At 41.5% G+C, this 18,667-nt stretch overlaps 1 protein-coding gene across 1 annotated transcript in view; it reads left to right on the plus strand.

Annotated features, from left to right (window-relative positions):
• Positions 1-15,626: 15,626 nt before the first annotated feature.
• LOC126474414 (glutamate receptor ionotropic, NMDA 2B-like) overlaps positions 15,627-18,667 on the plus strand; it is a 555,314-nt gene continuing 552,273 nt past the window's right edge. The window contains exons 1-2 of the mRNA XM_050101882.1: positions 15,627-15,981; positions 18,211-18,389. Coding sequence (XP_049957839.1) covers positions 15,627-15,981; positions 18,211-18,389 — 534 coding nt within the window. The remainder of the gene's footprint in view (positions 15,982-18,210; positions 18,390-18,667) is intronic.

Raw genomic sequence — 18,667 nt, forward strand, 5'->3', positions numbered from 1 at the left:
AAGGAGGTGGCTTACAAAACACTCGTTCGACCTATACTTGAGTATTGCTCATCAGTGTGGGATCCGTACCAGATCGGTTTGACGGAGGAGATAGAGAAGATCCAAAGAAGAGCGGCGCGTTTCGTCACAGGGTTATTTGGTAACCGTGATAGCGTTACGGAGATGTTTAATAAACACAAGTGGCAGGCTCTGCAAGTGAGGCGTTCTGCATCGCGGTGTAGCTTGCTCGCCAGGTTTCGAGAGGTGCGTTTCTGGATGAGGTATCGAATATATTGCTTCCCCCTACTTATACCTCCCGAGGAGATCACGAATGTAAAATTAGAGAGATTAGAGCGCGCACGGAGGCTTTCAGACAGTCGTTCTTCCCGCGAACCATACGCGACTGGAACAGAAAAGGGAGGTAATGACAGTGGCACGTAAAGTGCCCTCCGCCACACACCGTTGGGTGGCTTGCGGAGTATAAATGTAGATGTAGATGTAGACTGTTCTGATTGTCTGCTCCGCATTAGACATGTCACATTCGTATGAAATACGGTAAACAGCCGGCTCTCGGAGTCCTACGTGGCATTCTTGGTCAAATCTTTGAAAGCTTAGGATTCTGTGAGATGTTGCATGGGTAAAAGCACATGCGGTCCGATTCCGCTTATCTGACCTGCAAATTTTTGTCTCAAAAGAGAAAGAAGTGGAGACTTTAAGTCTTAATAGGAGCTTTATCGTTCAGTGTGTAAGTACGTCATTGAAAAGCCAAATATTCGGGTTTCAGTCACGGCTTGACTATAGTATAATTTTTTCAATTCTGATTATGCTGTTATTATGTGTAGAACGGCGAGTTACAACATGATTCGTATTTCATTTTGAAATGTACATGCATACCATAACTAGTTGGATGAATGGGCTCACAGACAAAAAAAGGGTAACATAACAAAACCGTATCCACAAGAGAATTCAGGTATCCAAAGCGTAATTCAGATGATTAATCGTCTTAATTATTCACTTAAAACATATGGAACGCAAAGGAACGAGAGAAGTTCAGATAAGGTACGCTACGTTGTATAAATTGGCAGCGGTATTCTACTATGATGGCATTCGTGCCCATTTGTGCTATTCCAGGACAACGCCAGCTAATACACTTCTTGTGTTTCACCCCAAGCAATCTCCAAAACGTTCAGACGCTAAGAGGTAACTGTTTTGTTGCACTATCAGCGAAAAGATGGATCAAACAACCACCTTAATGCACCAGTGGCGCAAGTTACGCTGGTCGAATACCTCTGGAGTTTGTTGGGGGTAAAGTAAAGCTGCGCACAATAAATTATACAGACAATTCCATTTCTGTTCCCCATTCCTACAATTCCAGGCAGTTGTGCTCCTCCATGACAAAGCCAGCTAACACACTTCTTGCGTTTCCTCCTACACATTCTCCAAGACATTCATCAACTCAGTTATCTGACTTTTATCTTACTGAGAACTTGTAAAACCACATACGAAGGCCTGTTGTTTTATGACCAATGGCTACTGCTGATAGAAGTATCACCGAACATAGTATTGCAAGATGAGATTCGATACATCTACAGTTACCTCAATGTACGATTTTAGGGGCATTTCGTAGCTGATATACTATACAAGAGACAAAAATTTATGAAATTTTTAATGGCTAAGATCGCATTCAATACTATTTATTCCTGATGTCCTGCTCCAACAGTCAAGCCTGTCATCTTCTGATCTAGAAACAAAAGCTTGTTGTCATACGTCCTGTTCATAATAACTTTATCATTCATGTCATGTTGAAACTATAGTGGGCAATACGTAGCACTTTCCGCACAGGTTTGTTAAAAATAAAAACACCTTTGTCACAAACATTAACAACACAGTTACAGTGCACTACAACGTCAACATATTTGATACAACCATAATAGAACAAGACGTATAACGACTGTCTTAGTTGTTGCAACTGGTCATTAGGAACAAATAGAACCGAATGTGATGTTGGATATTAAATGTTCCTTCGAAGCAAATACAGATCGCTTCTTCCCTTCTCTAATTAAGAGAAATATCGATACTGAAAGTAGTGGCCAAGAAAATCTTTCCGCCTGTATTACCTTGACAGTGTGATCACGTGCTGTATATTACCTGAATAACTCTGCGTCTGCAATAAAATAATGTAAATGTATACCGACCCCTTCAGAACTGCTGCTTTTCATTTTCCACGAATGTATTCAGACACTCCTTCTGCTAATACAAATACATGTGAACCAAAGTATCTTATCATTTGTTTTAAAACTGTTAAGTTCCCATACAGAAGTGTCAGTCTACTTGCTACTACCGTAATGCAGTCTGGAACCGAGCGACCGCTACGGTCGCAGGTTCGAATCCTGCCTCGGGCATCGATGTGAGTGATGTCCTTAGGTTGGTTAGGTTTAATTAGTTCTAAGTTCTAGGCGACTGATGACCTCAAAAGTTAAGTCACGTAGTGCTGAGAGCCAACCATTTGAAGAAAGACGAAAGTAATGAGAAGTAGCAGAAATGAGAACAGCGAGATACTTAACATCAGGACTGATGGTCACGAAGTAGATGAAGCTAAAAAATTCTGCTAGCTACTCAGTAAAATAACCAATGACTGACGGAGCAAGAATGACATCGAAAGCAGACTAGCATTGACAGAAAGTGCATTCCTGGCCGGAGAAGGTTACTATTATCAAACGCAGACCTTAATTTGAGGGAGAAGTTTCTGAGAATGTACGTTTGGAACACAGCTTTGTATGGTAGTGAAACATGGACGTAGGAAAATCGGAACAGAAGCACATCGACGCATTTGAGATGTGATGTTACAGACGAATGTAGAAAATTGTTGTTGTTGTTGTGGTCTTCAGTCCTGAGACTGGTTTGATGCAGCTCTCCATGCTAATCTATCCTCAGCAAGCTCCTTCTTCTCCCAGTACCTACTGCAACCTACATCCTTCTGAATCTGCTTAGTGTATTCATCTCTTGGTTTCCCTGTACGATTTTTACCCTCCTCACTGCCCTCCAATGCTAAATTTGTGATTCCTTGATGCCTCAGGACATGTCCTACCAACCAGTCCCTTCTTCTAGTCAAGTTGTGCCACAAACTTCTCTTCTCCCCAATCCTATTCAATACCTCCTCATTAGTTACGTGGTCTATCCACCTAAGCTTCAACATTCTTCTGTAGCACCACATTTCGAAAGCTTCTATTATCTTCTTGTCCAAACTGTTTATCGTCCATGTTTCACTTCTATACAAATACTTTCAGAAACGACTTCCTGACACTTAAATCAATACTCGATGTTAACAAATTTCTCTTATTCAGAAACGCTTTCCTTGCCATTGCCAGTCTACATTTTATATCCTGTCTACTTCGACAATCCTTTACTACTTTAAGCGTCTCATTTCCTAATCTAATTCCCTCAGCATCACCCGACTTAATTCGACCATATTCCATTATCCTCGTTATGCTTTTGTTGATGTTCATCTTATATCCTCCTTCAAGACACTGTCCATTCCGTTCAACTGCTCTTCCAAGTCCTTTGCTGTCTCTGACAGAATTACGACGTCATCGGCAAACCTCAACGTTTTTATTTCTTCTCCCTGGATTTTAATACCTACTCCAATTTCTCTTGTGTTTCCTTTACTGCTTGCGCAATATACAAATTGAATAACATCGGGGAGAGGCTACGACCCTGTCTCACTCCCTTCCCAATTACTGCTTCCCTTTCATGCCCCTCGACTCTTATAACTCCCATCTGGTTTCGGTACAATTTGTAAATATCTTTTCGCTCCCTGTATTTTACCCCTGCCACCTTGAGATTTCGAAAGAGAGTATTCCAGTCAACATTGTCAAAAGCTTTCTCTAAGGCTAAAAATGCTAGAAACGTAGGTTTGCCTTTCGTTAATCTTCCTTCTAAGATAAGTCGTAAGGTCAGTATTGCCTCACGTGTTCCAACATTTCTACGGAATCCAAACTGATCTTCCTCGAGGTCAGCTTCTACCAGATTTTCCATTCGCCTGTATAGAATTCGCGTTAGTGTTTTGCATCCGTGACTTATTAAACTCATAGTTCGGTAATTTTCACATATGTCAACACCTGCTTTCTTTGGGATTGGAATTATTATATTCTGCTTGATGTCTGAGGGTATTTCGCCTGTCTCGTACATATTGCTCACCAGATGGTAGAGTTTTGTCAGGACTGGCTCTCCCAAGGCCGTCAGTAGTTCTAATGGAATGTTGTCTACTCCCGGGTCCTTGTTTCGACTCAGGTCTTTCAGTGCTCTGTCAAACTCTTCACGCAGTATCGTATCTTCGATTTCATCTTCATCCACATTCTCTTCCATTTCCATAATATTGTCCTCAAGTACATCGCCCTTGTATAGACCCTCTATATACTCCTTCGACCTTTCTGCTTTCCCCTCTTTGCTTAAAACTGGGTTTCCATCTAAGCTCTTGATATTCATACAGGTGGATTTCTTTTCTCCAAAGGTCTCTTTAATTTTCCTGTAGGCAGTATCTATCTTACCCCTAGTGAGATAAGCCTCTACATCCTTACATTTGTCCTCTAGCCATGCCTGCTTAGCCATTTTGCACTGCCCGTCGATCTCATTTTTGAGACGTTTGTATTTCTTTTTGCCTGCTTCACTTACTGCGTTTTTATATTTTCTCCTTTCATCAATTAAATTCAATATTTCTTCTGTTATCCAAGGATTTTTACTAGCCCTCGTCTTTTTACCTACTTGATCCTCTGCTGCCTTCACTACTTCATCCCTCAGAGCTACCCATTCGTCTTCTACTGTATTTCTTTCCACCATTCCTGTCAATTGTTCCCTTATGCTCTTCCTGAAACTCTGTACAACCTCTGGTTTAGTCAGTTTATTCAGGTCCCATCTCCTTAAATTCCCACCTTTTTGCAATTTCTTCAGTTTTAATCTACAGTTCGTAACCAATAGATTGTGGTCAGAGTCCACATCTGCTCCTGGAAATGTCCTACAATTTAAAACCTGGTTCCTAAATCTCTGTCTTACCATTATATAACCTATCTGATACCTTTTAGTATCTCCAGGATTCTTCCATGTATTCTTGAACCAAGTGTTAGCTATGATTAAGTTATGCTCTGTGCAAAATTCTACCAGACGGCTTCCTCTCTCATTTCTTAGCCCCAATTCATATTCGCTTACTATGTTTCCTTCTCTCCCTTTTCCTACTGTTGAATTCCAGTCACCCATGACTGTTAAATTTTCGTCTCCCTTCACTACCTGAATAATTTCTTTTATCTCATCATACATTTCTTCAGTTTCTTCGTCATCTGCAGAGCTAGTTGGCATATAAACTTGTACTACTGTAGTAGGCATGGGCTTCGTGTCTATCTTGGCCACTATAATACGTTCACTATGCTGTTTGTAGTAGCTTACCTGCACTCCTATTTTTTATTCATTATTAAACCTACTCCTGCATTACCCCTATTTGATTTTGTATTTATAACCCTGTATTCACCTGACCAGAAGTCTTGTTCCTCCTGCCACCGAACTTCACTAATTCCCACTATATCTAACGTTAACTTATCCATTTCCCTTTTTAAATTTTCTAACCTACCTGCCCGATTAAGGGATCTGACTCCACGCTCCGATCCGTAGAACGCCAGTTTTCTTTCTCCTGATAACGACGTCCTCCTGAGTGGTCCCCGCCTGGAGATCCGAATGGGGGACTATTTTACCTCCGGAATATTTTACCCAAGAGAACGGCATCATCATTTAACCATACAGTAAAGCTGCATGCCCTCGGGAAAAATTACGGCTGTAGTTTCCCCTTGCTTTCAGCCGTTCGCAGTACCACGACAGCAAGGCCGTTTTGGTTAATGTTACAAGGCCAGATCAGTGAATCATCCAGGCTATTGCCCCTGCAACTATTGAAAAGGCTGCTGCCCCTCTTCAGGAACCACACGTTTGTCTGGCCTCCCAACAGATACCCCTCCGATGTGGTTGCACCTACGGTACGGGTATCTGTATCGTTGAGGCACGCAAGCCTCTCCACCAACGGCAAGGTCCATGCATGGTTCATGGGTGGAAAATTAGGTGAACCGATAAGGTAAAGAATTGGTAGGTTTTGCTCAGACTCGTACAGGAAAGGAATATGTGGAAAACACTGACAAGGAGAAGGGCATGATGGTAGGACATCCGTTAAGACATCGGTGAGTGACTTCTACAGTCCTAGAGGAAACCATAAAGGGAAAAAACTTAAGTGGAAGAGAGAGAGTGGAATACATATAGCAGATGATTGAGGCCATTGATTGCAAGTGTTACTCTGAGATGAAGAGATTGGCACAATATAGGAATTCGTTACGGGCATTATGAAACCACTCAGAAGACTGACGACTAAAAAAAGAAGTAGTGGGTGGCATTCAAAGCTCATAGGAAAAGCTAACTATAAGGTGAGCGATGTTCCAAATCCTGATCATTAACCTCCGCGTGCATGCGATCGAGGTGTGGCTCACTTTGAAATGTTTGAAACTGGAGTGCTCCGCGTCAACCTATACGGTTAGGTACTTTTGTAAGCTAGTATTTTGTCTCTTATTTTTACAAATAATCTCAGCTACTGTTCTGTTCCTTTGTTGACTCATTGATGGCCTCTTGTTTGCTTAATGCTTGCCTTTGGAAATGCTGCTTTTTCTAAAATGAATTCGCATTGTGAGAGTGGAACCCGCCATCTATATTAGAAGATACTTTCTTAATCAGAACATATTAGCTTGATCGCATTTGGTGAACGTATGGCAGTTTGCTTGTTTCCACTCTTATGGTGTGGTTCTAGCAACGTAACACATCAAAAAGACACTTAACACCCATCGTGTTAACTAACTGACAACAAAGGGCACTAGATGACTATTTGAGATGTCACATCCGTAACGAGATACTTGTTGATAAGATTTCAAAGTGACAGATTTCGTTACTTAATTTAAATGTCCAGAAATGTAAAATCGTGCAGTTCATAACAGGAAATCACGGAGTATCTTAGAACTACAATATTAGTGAGTCACGACCGAAAACCGCCAATAAATACGTGAGTTTAAGAATGCAATGTTTCAATTTTACAAATTAATATACTGTGAAATCTAATAATGAGGTAGACTTATTCATAGATAATGCCGGTGGCAGAACTAGGTTCATTATTTGAATAGTAGCAAGATTTAATCACTCTAGAAAAGTGATCGATTGCAAAAGTCTGGTGCAACCCATAATAGAATATTGCTTAAGTGTGAGGGACTCGTATAAAATGGCACTAACAGGGAATATTAACACTATAGGAAGAACGGCAACACAGCGCAGGCTATTCTGACCGATGGGAGAGTCTTGTGGAGATGCTCAAGAAACGGAGCTGGCATAAACTTGATGCAGTGACAAACTATCCCGAGAAAGCGTATTTACAAAGTTTCAAGAAGCTGAGAATGTACTAGAACCCACTACGTATCACTACCGCAGGAATCGTGGGATATCAGATAAGCTACAACATGCAAAGAGGTGTTTAAACATTCTTCCCGCACTCCATACGTAAATGGAACGAGGAGAAGCCTTGATAAGTGGTACACATGGGAAGACATGGGAAGTACCCTCTGACTTGCATCTCACGTGGTTTGCCGAGTATGGATGTTGGTGGCTCTGATAATGATTCGTAAGAGTAGAAACCGGTAAGCTGTCATAGGTGCACAAAGTGCGATAAAGACAATTATGATTAAATCCTCGCTTTTCTGTCGGTGTGCCGATTGTATCCTCACGCACGCCCAACTCTCACGCGGTGTGTTCGCGTCACGTTAGTCACGAAGCCGCGCTTCAGCCAAGCCGAGGGCCGACCGGCGCTGGCCACGGGCGGCGCTTTGATTGGTAGACCGGCCGGCGGCGTCCTCTAATTGGAGCCGCTTCCGCTCTTTTGTCGCGCGCTCGCCGCCAGGTGTAATTGCAGTTTGCGACGGCTGACCAGCACACAGATTCTGCTCACGTTCGCTGCAGTCCGCTCTTTCAACGCCTCCTCCAGTCGGCAGCAGTCTGTGGTACTTCACCCGAATACAAGCCCGAAAGGGCTCCAGCATCCTGGCGTACACCCACACCCATCGACACTGATGGGGTTGTCTTTCGCTCCTATGAGCCTCCATAAAAAGAGGATACCGCATTTACTCACAACGTTTATTTGTCGCATACCTCCAAATTTCTTTCCCTGCCCACTAATTTATCCTTTACATAACGTCTATTCCCGAACTGGTATGAATGCGACATCATGCGCTACCAACATGTTCCAAAATACCACGCATAAAAACGGAATTTTTCCGGGGTTCATACCTCGGGTTCCATTCGTGGTAGAAAGGTGGGTCAAGTGTTTTAGCTAGTAGGCGTTGGGCTAGGGACTATTCGTATACCAAACAGAAGGATTGTCTTCCTGTACCTATCCTATAGTACAGGCTAAAAGTCTGAATGCTAGAAAATTTCTCAGGTGCACCTTAACAAGTTTATGGAGACAAGATTAAGTTCATGGGAAGTTCCTGAGAGAACTCGATAAAAAGCGTTTCCAGTGGGTGCGAGAGAGCTACAGTTAGGAGAGCTTGTGGGAGTGACTGGTTCTGACTTTCCAGTCAGAATCTTTTAGACAGGAGCGTATTCACCATCTTCGTTCTCCGATAAGAGAATATGCCCACTGGTGTCTTAATACGTATCCTATCGCCCTGCCTCTTGCTCTAGTCAGTGTTTTCAAAATACTTCTTTCCTCTCCAGCCTCCTCACTTTCTGCCTTATTAGTATACCTAATTTTTCCGCATTCTCCTGTAATATCAATTTTTAAAAACCGATTCTCTTGTTTTTCTGTTTCGCCGAAGTTCATGATTCACTTCCAAACAATGCTATACACCAAACGTAAATACTTACAAAAAACGTTCTACAAAATAAGGACCAATATTCTTGTTTTAGCAGGGAATGGCCTATTTCCAAGCCTTTCTTCGTCCTTCAGTCGTTACTTTTCCCCCAGGGCAAAAAAATTCCTCCACTTCATCTACTACGTTCTCCCCAGTTTTGATGTTAATTGCTGATTTAATTTCTGTTTCTCCTCACTGTTTTCGTCCTTGTGCGGTACATCGTCAGTCCATATTCTGTAATGCTTTCTCACTTTCACTGACGGTAGCAATGTTATCAGCGACGTTATACATGTTTACACCTACATGATTACTCTCAAAGTCACATATACGCGTTCAGCAGAGGTTTCAGAGAATTACTTTAATACTATTTCTCTATTGTTCGACTCTCAAATTAAACTTGCAAAAAATTAACGTGTAAAACTTTCCTTACGAGCTATGATTTCTTTCGTTTTTTTACGAGCGACATTTCTCCCTATGTAGGTGGGAGTCAACAAATTTTTGGCATCATTAGCAGACAGATAGTGGTTGAAATTTCGTGAAAACAAAAAACGCTTTTATTTAAACGACAGCTATCCCAACTCGCTTGCCATGTCCGTGTCATTTTTTCCCTATTTCGAGGTAACAAAATAACGAGCGGCCCTTCTTTGAGTTTTTTCGATGTGTTCCGTCCATTCTTTCTGATAAGGATCTCACACTGTATAGCACTAATCTAGCAGATGATGTACAGGTATAGGGTAGTCATATAAGTAGGTTTTTTCCAACTTCTAAGTATTCTGACAATAAACTGCAGTCTTTGGTTCGTTATCCTAAATATTTCCTTTGTAATTATTACTTTTGTAATTGTAACTGCTATGTATGTGGTTCACCTGGTTTGCTTCTTCCAAAAGCGATATTAAGAAGTACATCGACTACAACGTCATTTATGATGCAATCGAAATTTAACAGAAATTTCGTGGTAATTACGTCAGGACCTCGCACTTTTTATTGGTATGGTCAGTTTCCACTTTTCGCATCATGCGGACACTTTGCCTAAATAATTTTGCAATTTTTTATGATTTTCTTATTATTTTAACATGTGGTGTCACCGCCAGACACCACACTTGCTAGGTGGTAGCCTTTAAATCGGCCGCGGTCCGCTAGTATACGTCGGACCCGCGTGTCGCCACTATCAGTGATTGCAGACCGAGCGCCGCCACACGGCAGGTCTAGAGTGACGTCCTAGCACTCGCCCCAGTTGTACAGCCGACTTTGCTAGCGATGGTTCACTGACGAATTACGTTCTCATTTGCCGAGACGATAGTTGGCATAGCCATCAGCTACGTCATTTGCTACGACCTAGCAAGGCGCCATTATCATTTGCTATTTATCTTGTGATGCATGTACCGTCAGACCGATGTTCACCAATTATGGATTATAGTTAAGTATTCAAGCAGCTACGTACTTTTTTTACTAGACTCAACTCCTTTAACTGTTCCAGACCTCACGCCAGCCTGCGTGAGCTTAAACGCGTGCCTTTCTCATAGTGACTTGGCTGTCTTGCCAAGTCACAACATAACAAACGGTAAACGACAGCATCGTCTGCAACCAACCTAACAAGGCTTCTAAGATTTACAGATCGTTGACATCTATTCGCCTATTTTAATGGCACTCTTGAGTCTTTCCTGCACTCCGATCATTCCTTTTTTTATGTGTGGGTTGAGTGATCGAGAAGAAAGACTGCGTCATTGCCATTTTAATCCGAGCACTTGTCATCAATTCTAAATATTCCGTCTTCTTTCTTGTAGATATTGTAAATTTTCCTTCTTTACATATGCCTTATTTTTCAGCGAATTTCTGTTTTTCACTATTTCACGTTGTCTACAGCTTTTCCTGGGGCTACAAGTCCTACAGACGTTTGTTCATTTTTCTTACGTTTTTCCTCTATTAACATGACGAACGCTTGTGGAGCCGTAAACTTTCCTAAAGCTAATCATCTCTTCGTGCACCCGATTTTCAATGTTCTTTTATATTCTACGGATTTTTTTTTCTCAGCAACTTAGGAGTATGTGATGTTAAGCTGATGGTGCGACCCTCCTAATGTTTATCTCCCTCAAATGTGGCTTCTGCATTTAGAATTGCTCTAATAATGAAGCTTTCTAATACAATTTTGAATTACGTGTGTCGTATTTTATCTGTTGACAAGATGAAAGTTTTCCCATGCGGTATACAGATTAAGTATAGTGAAAGGCTGAATACTCTTTTCTTTAAGTATTTTCGGGCACTGTCTACGCACGATGTACTGTGACGAAATGCAGCTTCATTATCTGGAAAGACGTATACAGTAACGCTATTTTGACAACTTTTTTATACAGTGCGTAGCAGATGTTAGGCAGTGTAACGCCTGTGTAGCTGCCACAGTCCTTCTTACAATATGTACGTAAATATTGGCCTGTCTATAGATCAAAACTCTGTGCAACGTTCGAGGATTCGAGTCCAAAACCCTTGCCAATCGCAGTCAATTTCTTTGAATTATCAACGCCTGGATACCTCAGTTGCTGGAGAATTTACACAAAAGGCGAAGGTTCTGGTTTGAATTCGAGTCGGGCGAAAAGCTTTCATTTACTCGGGAGCTTTTAATTAGCAGACATACAGGGTGTGACTGGTTTAAGTGCGAATATTTCTGTTGGTGACTCAGGACAGTGTACTGAACGACATTACATCAGCAGACTAATAATTAAAACTATTACGAGTAGTGCGTTTTTAGTTTAATTGATAGCTACATGTGGTAGGAGCAAGCGATTACTGCTTTATTTCCCCTGGATGGCAATAAGTTGTTGAAGTGTAACACGTGGACACAAAACGATTTTTCCATACCGGAGGGCGTAGCCCACTTAGTGGTGCAGTTATGGCCATGCAGAAAACATCAGGTCATAAAGTTTTTGGCGTGTTTGTGGGAAGATGTTCAATACAGAAAAAAATCAACTAAGGCATTGTGTGCATGTGTGTGTGTGTGTGTGTGTGTGTGTGTGTGTGTGTTTGTGTGTGTATTAAGTTACTCCATACAAAAATATCTGTACTTACACCAGTGACACCCTGCATAACTGCAGACTGAAAATTCGTTTTGAGGTACACACTTTTACAGTTCTCCATACTCTTCTGGTATATGTATCATTTTCTTACTAAATATAGTATGCAGAATTTCTTGATATATATCACTGATGAAAAGCTCATTGGCTCCGAGTCGGATGGTTCGGAAGGATACTTGTAAACTGCAGCCAGTGAAATTCGTTCCCATACAAAACTCTGAACTTTGTGCCCTGTATTCGCGGAAGCTACCTGCTCACTATGTCACTGCCTATCTGTCCTTCGAGATTCCTCATCCACCGGAAATGCTCTGTTTGCCCTTAATGATATACTTTGCCACCCTGTCAGAGTAGCATTGGCAGTGTAAACATGTTGCTGCTGGAAGTAGGGACGCTCCAATGGTCGACATAGCTTTCTACAACATTCACTCTTATATACTCATATTGCATTTGTTTTAGTAGTTTTATTGTTCATATACTGCTTTTCTTTCTTTTATGGTACATACTCTCTATTGAGAATAAAAATAATATTATGCATTATGACCTTAAAAATTTTAATTATTGTCCAACTATGAATACTCTGTCCAGTTAAGGAATATCTTACTTAAAATACAATTTTGTAATGCTCATTTACCTTACACTTGAAGATAATGGCTATGATGCGGAGAATTATAATTGAACCGGCCGTTTTAGAAACAATGTAACTCCATAAATGCATATTTTTCAGGAAACATAAAAAACAATTTTTAAAAGAGTGTTCAACACATATCAAAGTTGGTTCCTCCTTTGTAAAGAGTAGAGTTAGGTGAGTAATTTAACATACAGTATAATCTCCAACTCCTAGCAGCAGGGTTGTGCAGTTTAATGTATATTCCAACAGCCCAATAAAAGTCATAGAATATTTAATTAATGAATTTATTAATAAATAGTATATTTGTATAATGTATAGAGTCGAAATTTGTATGTTATACTTTAGGTACGTGACAGTGGATGTATCTGTTACTTTAATTGCCGGTCGGAGTGGCCGTGCTGTTCTAGGCGCTACAGTCTGGAGCCGAGCGACCGCTACGGTCACAGGTTCGAATCCTTCCTCGGGCATGGATGTGTGTGATGTCCTTAGGTTAGTTAGGTTTAATTAGTTCTAAGTTCTAGGCGACTGATGACCTCAGAAGTTAAGTCGCTTAGTGCTCAGAACCATTTGAACCATTATTTTGTTGTTGCTTTTATCGAATGATTAATGTAAATTCACTTGTAGAGTTTTGTCCTTAATTCTTATTCTGTTTTTAAACTCTTTGTGTGGTGTGTTTGGTCAGTTGATGTTGCTGTCATTATGCAGACAGGCCTGAAGATGGTGCAATGAAGCGCCGAAACTGGTAGTAATATAATAAATAACATCGTAAGGGCGGCTGTGGCTGTTCCATTTTTTACATTATGAATATATCCTGTTCATCCTTTCTCTTGGAATTATTGAATCTATCTAACAAAGATGTTTGATGAAATGTAATCAAAATTAGCAAAACGTACTTTCTTAGAACTGAATTTCTCATTTGTTTTCCCTTCTACTCTTGAATTCAGCTTCTTTCCTCTCACACGCCCCCCCCCCCTCCCTTTTTGTTTTGTGAAGTTTTTCTTTATCACAGAACTTTAAATAGAACTACTCTCAACCTTCACAATGTAATCACATTATAACCAAAACCAAGAATGTTCAATTCAGTCTAAAAGACAGCCAGCTCTTCAACAATGACAAATCTGATTAGTAGATTAAATGAATCATTCAGCACTGCCAACAGAATAAATAGTGTTGCCATGTTATGATTAGAAAAACCAGAAGTCCAAGAGTTACTTTGTTTCTAAAACTGACAAGGACTTACCAGTAACTATAAACATACACAGGTAGACGGAAATTTCACCGTTTCTATACAGAGCGCTTCGGCTACCCTTAAAGAGGGCCTGGACTTAAAGAAGTCTAGTTTTCATAAAATGCTGAATTATGTTGTTTCTGAAATGACTGATTAGGTTACAAAAGTTTTAGGTTTTGAAGTCACATACAGAGAACGTGCGCCTGTAGCGCTAGCAGTGGGAGAGGAAGCTAGCGGGCCGCTGTGGCCGAGCGGCTCTAGGCGCTTCAGTCTGGAACAGCGCGACCGCTACGGTCGCAGTTTCGAATCCTGCCTCAGGCATGGATGTGTGTGATGTCCTTAGGTTAGTTGGGTTTAAGTAGTTCTAAGTTCTAGGCGACTGATGACCTCAGATGTTAAGTCGCATAGTGCTCAGAGTCATTTGAACTAGGGAAGCTATGTACTCCATGTGTCACATATATCTGTACACAGTCAGGGCCTTTTTGTTATTGTGACAATAGATCTTATATGTATTTGAAGTATGATAATCTGACCTCTTTGGTATGGACTGTATTTTAGTTAAATTAATTGTCAGGTAAAGTGAAACTATTTTTGAATTATGTGCCTATCATTTGGTTTTTATGTTGTCCATTATAGTTTCTGTAAATTCAGTCCGAAGTAAAACTCTTACGACTATATTCTACACAAAATAAAAGGAAGCTATAACTGAAATATTTCTCACTCGGAAGACTTCCACAGCAGATGTAATTAAATTTTGTTTATTTGAAGAAGTATATTTCGAACACATCAGTCGGCTGTTTCTGGTGTAGTGTTGTACATAAAACGTTCTCCAGAAATTATTCTTAATAATGTGAAGAAAAATTCGTCACAAAATTGTTCCCCAACGAAACGAAAATAGATTCTTGAGAGTATAGATGACGGTTCCTTGACCAATGAAAAGTCTATCTTCCAAACGAATTACATTTCCAGAGTCCTATTTCACGAGCAGTACGACTTGTCCACGGCACAGAACAAGGCTCGTAGCAAATGTAGCGGGAGCCCTCCGGGCGGCAAAGGCGACGTCCAATCCGAGGCGATGTCCAAATGGAGATAGTACAATGCTCGATGGCTGGCCGAGATGAAACAGGTTGTAGAAACACTCGCGCGGCGGAAGGTTACAGTTTTCCTAATGGCTACAGAAGTTATGGCAGATGCAGCAAGATGTGCATGTCTGGAGCGACCCCTGTTATCTAACGCGCCCTCTGCCTGGTTACCAGGAGGCACTCTGGTGCTGAGCCGGATACCGCGGAGACCAGCCAGAACACAGGGGTTGAGCTGACGATAACCCGCCAAGAATAGACGCGTTGCGGGTTGGCGGCGTCGAGGGCGGAGCCGAGAGAGATGCCAATAACCACTTCTCGTTATAAAAATTCTGGCACTACAGTTGCTGTTCGAGCACATCCAGTCCTCTTCTTCATTCTCCCACGTAGGGATTGTAGGCTGTTGTACCTGCCAGGGTAAGTTACAGAGTCTGTATATGTGAATTACTAGACCTTTCCTTAACCTTTTCTGGGTGTGTTGAGATACTGCGACATTTCGATGAGTGTCATAGTCTTCGCCAAAAGATGATTTGAATCACACTTGTGTCAAGGAGTCGATATATTAATTGTTTTCCGACTTCCACTTACGTGTTTCGTTATGAAAAATAAGGGCAACAACTTGATAAATGATAATTAAATCGTTGACTAACCTTGGTATACTTCACTGTTAGTCTTCTCATCAGCAGAAATCTGATGCTATTACCACAATAAGATAGTTGCGATGTGAAAAGGATGCAGACTCTGAGACATTGGTGTCACTCATCAAGGTACGTCGCTGTACAGCAGATATTAGTCTGCGCGGCCGATCAGACGCGCGACTCGTCGCGGCTGGTGCCCCTGCCGCAGCCGGCGACGCAACTGGGCGTTGCAGCGGCCAATCTGCGCCGCAATCCTAAATGGAGGAGCCACGATCGGCTTAGGGCGTTCGCCTGCGGCATTCTTTCCACGGTCCTCCCTCGTACACACTGGCCGCGGCCAGATAAAGGTCTTAACTCGATACTTAACGAGGAAAGCCGGATCGCCGTCCAGTGCTCGGCGCAGACTTATTTATCTGCAGGTGACAAGTATCTCAGGCCATTTGCTTCAGGTAAAATTGCAGCTAAAAGTTAGTTTACTATCCAGTTACGCAGTGCCAATTAAGATTTGTGTCTGAAGAGCAGTTCTAGTACAGTGTTCCATAATTTTCTTTTGTTTCTTCACTTTTAAATGAATGTCTTCCATTCTTCACGCAACCTTCAGCAGTGGGGGATTAATCGACTGATGCTGCCTGCTTTTGTGAATTTCACTGCTTCAAGAGGTTATATTAATTCTTCTGCTCACTTCTGGTACATCTGTGGCCAACTTTTAGTGAAAAAGCAGCAGCAAACAATTTCAGACTTTGTCAAAAAAGTGTATAAAGGGCAAACATAAGGTTTCCGTTCGAAGGTTGAACAATCCAGAATCGGTGTGCCAAACATGCAAAATCGCCACGAATATTGAGGCAATCATCCCACCGACGCACCAGGTTTAAGACAGCCGTTTTGTAAAACATCGCGTCCTGCTAAGTGAAATAGTTTGTGACAGGCAGCTGCACATCCCAGTGCTACAAGGCATCGTCGACATTTCAAGGTATTTTTCAAGGGACCGAAGGAGTGATAATCTCATGAGGAGAGATAAGGACTGTAATGCGGGTGCTCGAGTGTTTCCTACTTGAGTTGGTGTAACTTCTGCGCTTTTTTGCTGTATGGGAACGTTCACAATCGCGAAGCAGCGCCACTCCACAACGGCAATTTTCGGCGAACATGCTGCCCCATTCGTATTCTTCTATCTCAGTTGGACACCTGTTGGTGCTTCTTCTTCGCAAAAAAAAAAAAAAAAAAAAAAAAAAAAAAAAAAAAACAACACGCCGGTCCTGTTTGGGCCCATTTTTCCGAATGCTCCACTAACCTCTTGCCTACATGTCGGTGCTTATATCTACATATCAGAGTCGCGATACGTTGCATATATGCTGCTGCAGCGCCCTCTGATGGAAACCTTGGTGTTAAGGTTGGAGAATAGGTCCAGTCATGGACCCCTCATTGAATGTGTTCAAGTGGTGAGGAAGAACCCCTGCTTCCTACGCAAATGGGGGAAAACTGAAATAACTTCTCAGAAAACTTCTCATTATGACACATTTTATCACAGCAATACGAGAAGATGCTAACACATTCGAGTATGTAGCAAGTACGTTAAAGCGGCTATTAGAAGCTAAGATGAAACAAGCAACTTTTCGTTTGCCCTGGCGTTGGGAAATAAATAAAGACAAACATCTGGATACAAAATGAATGAAATTTAAAGATCGCCTTATATATTCTTTGAAGAACGTGACACCAAGTTTCTTCGCCCCTTCAAACACATCTATTCGTAGTATATTTTCAGAAACGTGCTTGATAACTTTGAAATATTGGATGCTTCAATGAGCTTGAAGCTGCACTTCCTGGACTTCTCAGGAAGAATCTTCAGTTAGTGCACAGATGAAAGAGCAATGGAGATTTAAGAAAGAAAGAAAATACTTTAAGATTTACCACATTCTGTGCTTCTTGAAGTACATAATGCTTATCATGATAGTTGGAATGCCTCATGTTATGCTATGCTTTTTAATAAACGTTTTTTGAATGTATATGTTTGGGATCAATTTCTAGGATCTTCTTCATTACTTTATGAAAAACCTTTATGTAATACAGGGAAATCCTTGTATCTCTGAACTTTTCCCATTAAAATACATTAGTATCATCTAAAACGAGCCAAGAAAAAAATTACAAAGTATGAATTTGCAGATATATGTAACGTAAACAACTTTTTTTTTAATTTTGAGTAACTTAAACACTGTATATGAAATTGTTGATTTCTAAGACGTGAGAATTCAGTCAATCAAGGAAACGAAACATGTTTTCTATTCACCCCGTAATTTCATGGGCAGCACAGAACTTAATGAATAACCAGTACCACTGGTAAACTACAGACTCCTTTCCTGTCTCTGCTCTATGAATTTGATACCTCCCTCAATGGTGATTTAGCTGTTGGAGAATTTTTCGTCTTACATAAAAGATGAAACTGGTAAGCGTTCGTCTAGACAGCCGTGGTAATCAGAATGATCAGCTAATTTCTCTTGCAGCCTGTTGCTAGTACTTATGGAAAGATAATCAAATCCGAATAAAGTGTTTCAAGGTAAATTCGTTATACGAGAGCTAATAATAATAATGATATTTCCATGTGACAGTGACTAAGCACAATTTTTTTGCGAGATTTATAGTTCTGTCAGTTTAGATCTTACGTAGACACTTCTGGTGTGTTGCAGCCATTCTGTCGTCGCTGTGCACGGAGTTCCTGTCGGTGAACGTGTCCGCCATCCTGTACCTCATGAACTACGAGAAGTACGGCCGCAGCACGGCGTCCGCACAGTACTTCCTGCAGCTGGCCGGCTACCTCGGCATCCCGGTCATTGCCTGGAATGCCGACAACTCCGGTCTCGAGCGGGTAAGTACGTCGCAATCACACTCGCGCTCTACGTTGCCCAGCCCAGCTCTGCTTCCTTTGTGGATATTACTGCCATCATCTGGGTGGTCTGGGTGCGTCGTCTACTTCGGGAGTGCAACAGGGTAGCGCTGTGAGGAATATGGTAGAGGGTGCTTCTGACGCTTGTCGGTGTCTTCGGTCCCATGCTTGGAGAAGGCTTATGGCCGAGTACACCAATCTCGATTAACAGATAACCGCGATTAAGTCGATATATAATCCTGTTCAGCGCAGTATTCTGG

This window comes from Schistocerca serialis, chromosome 4, assembly GCF_023864345.2.
Source record: "Schistocerca serialis cubense isolate TAMUIC-IGC-003099 chromosome 4, iqSchSeri2.2, whole genome shotgun sequence".
NCBI classification, from domain to species: Eukaryota; Metazoa; Arthropoda; class Insecta; order Orthoptera; family Acrididae; genus Schistocerca; species Schistocerca serialis.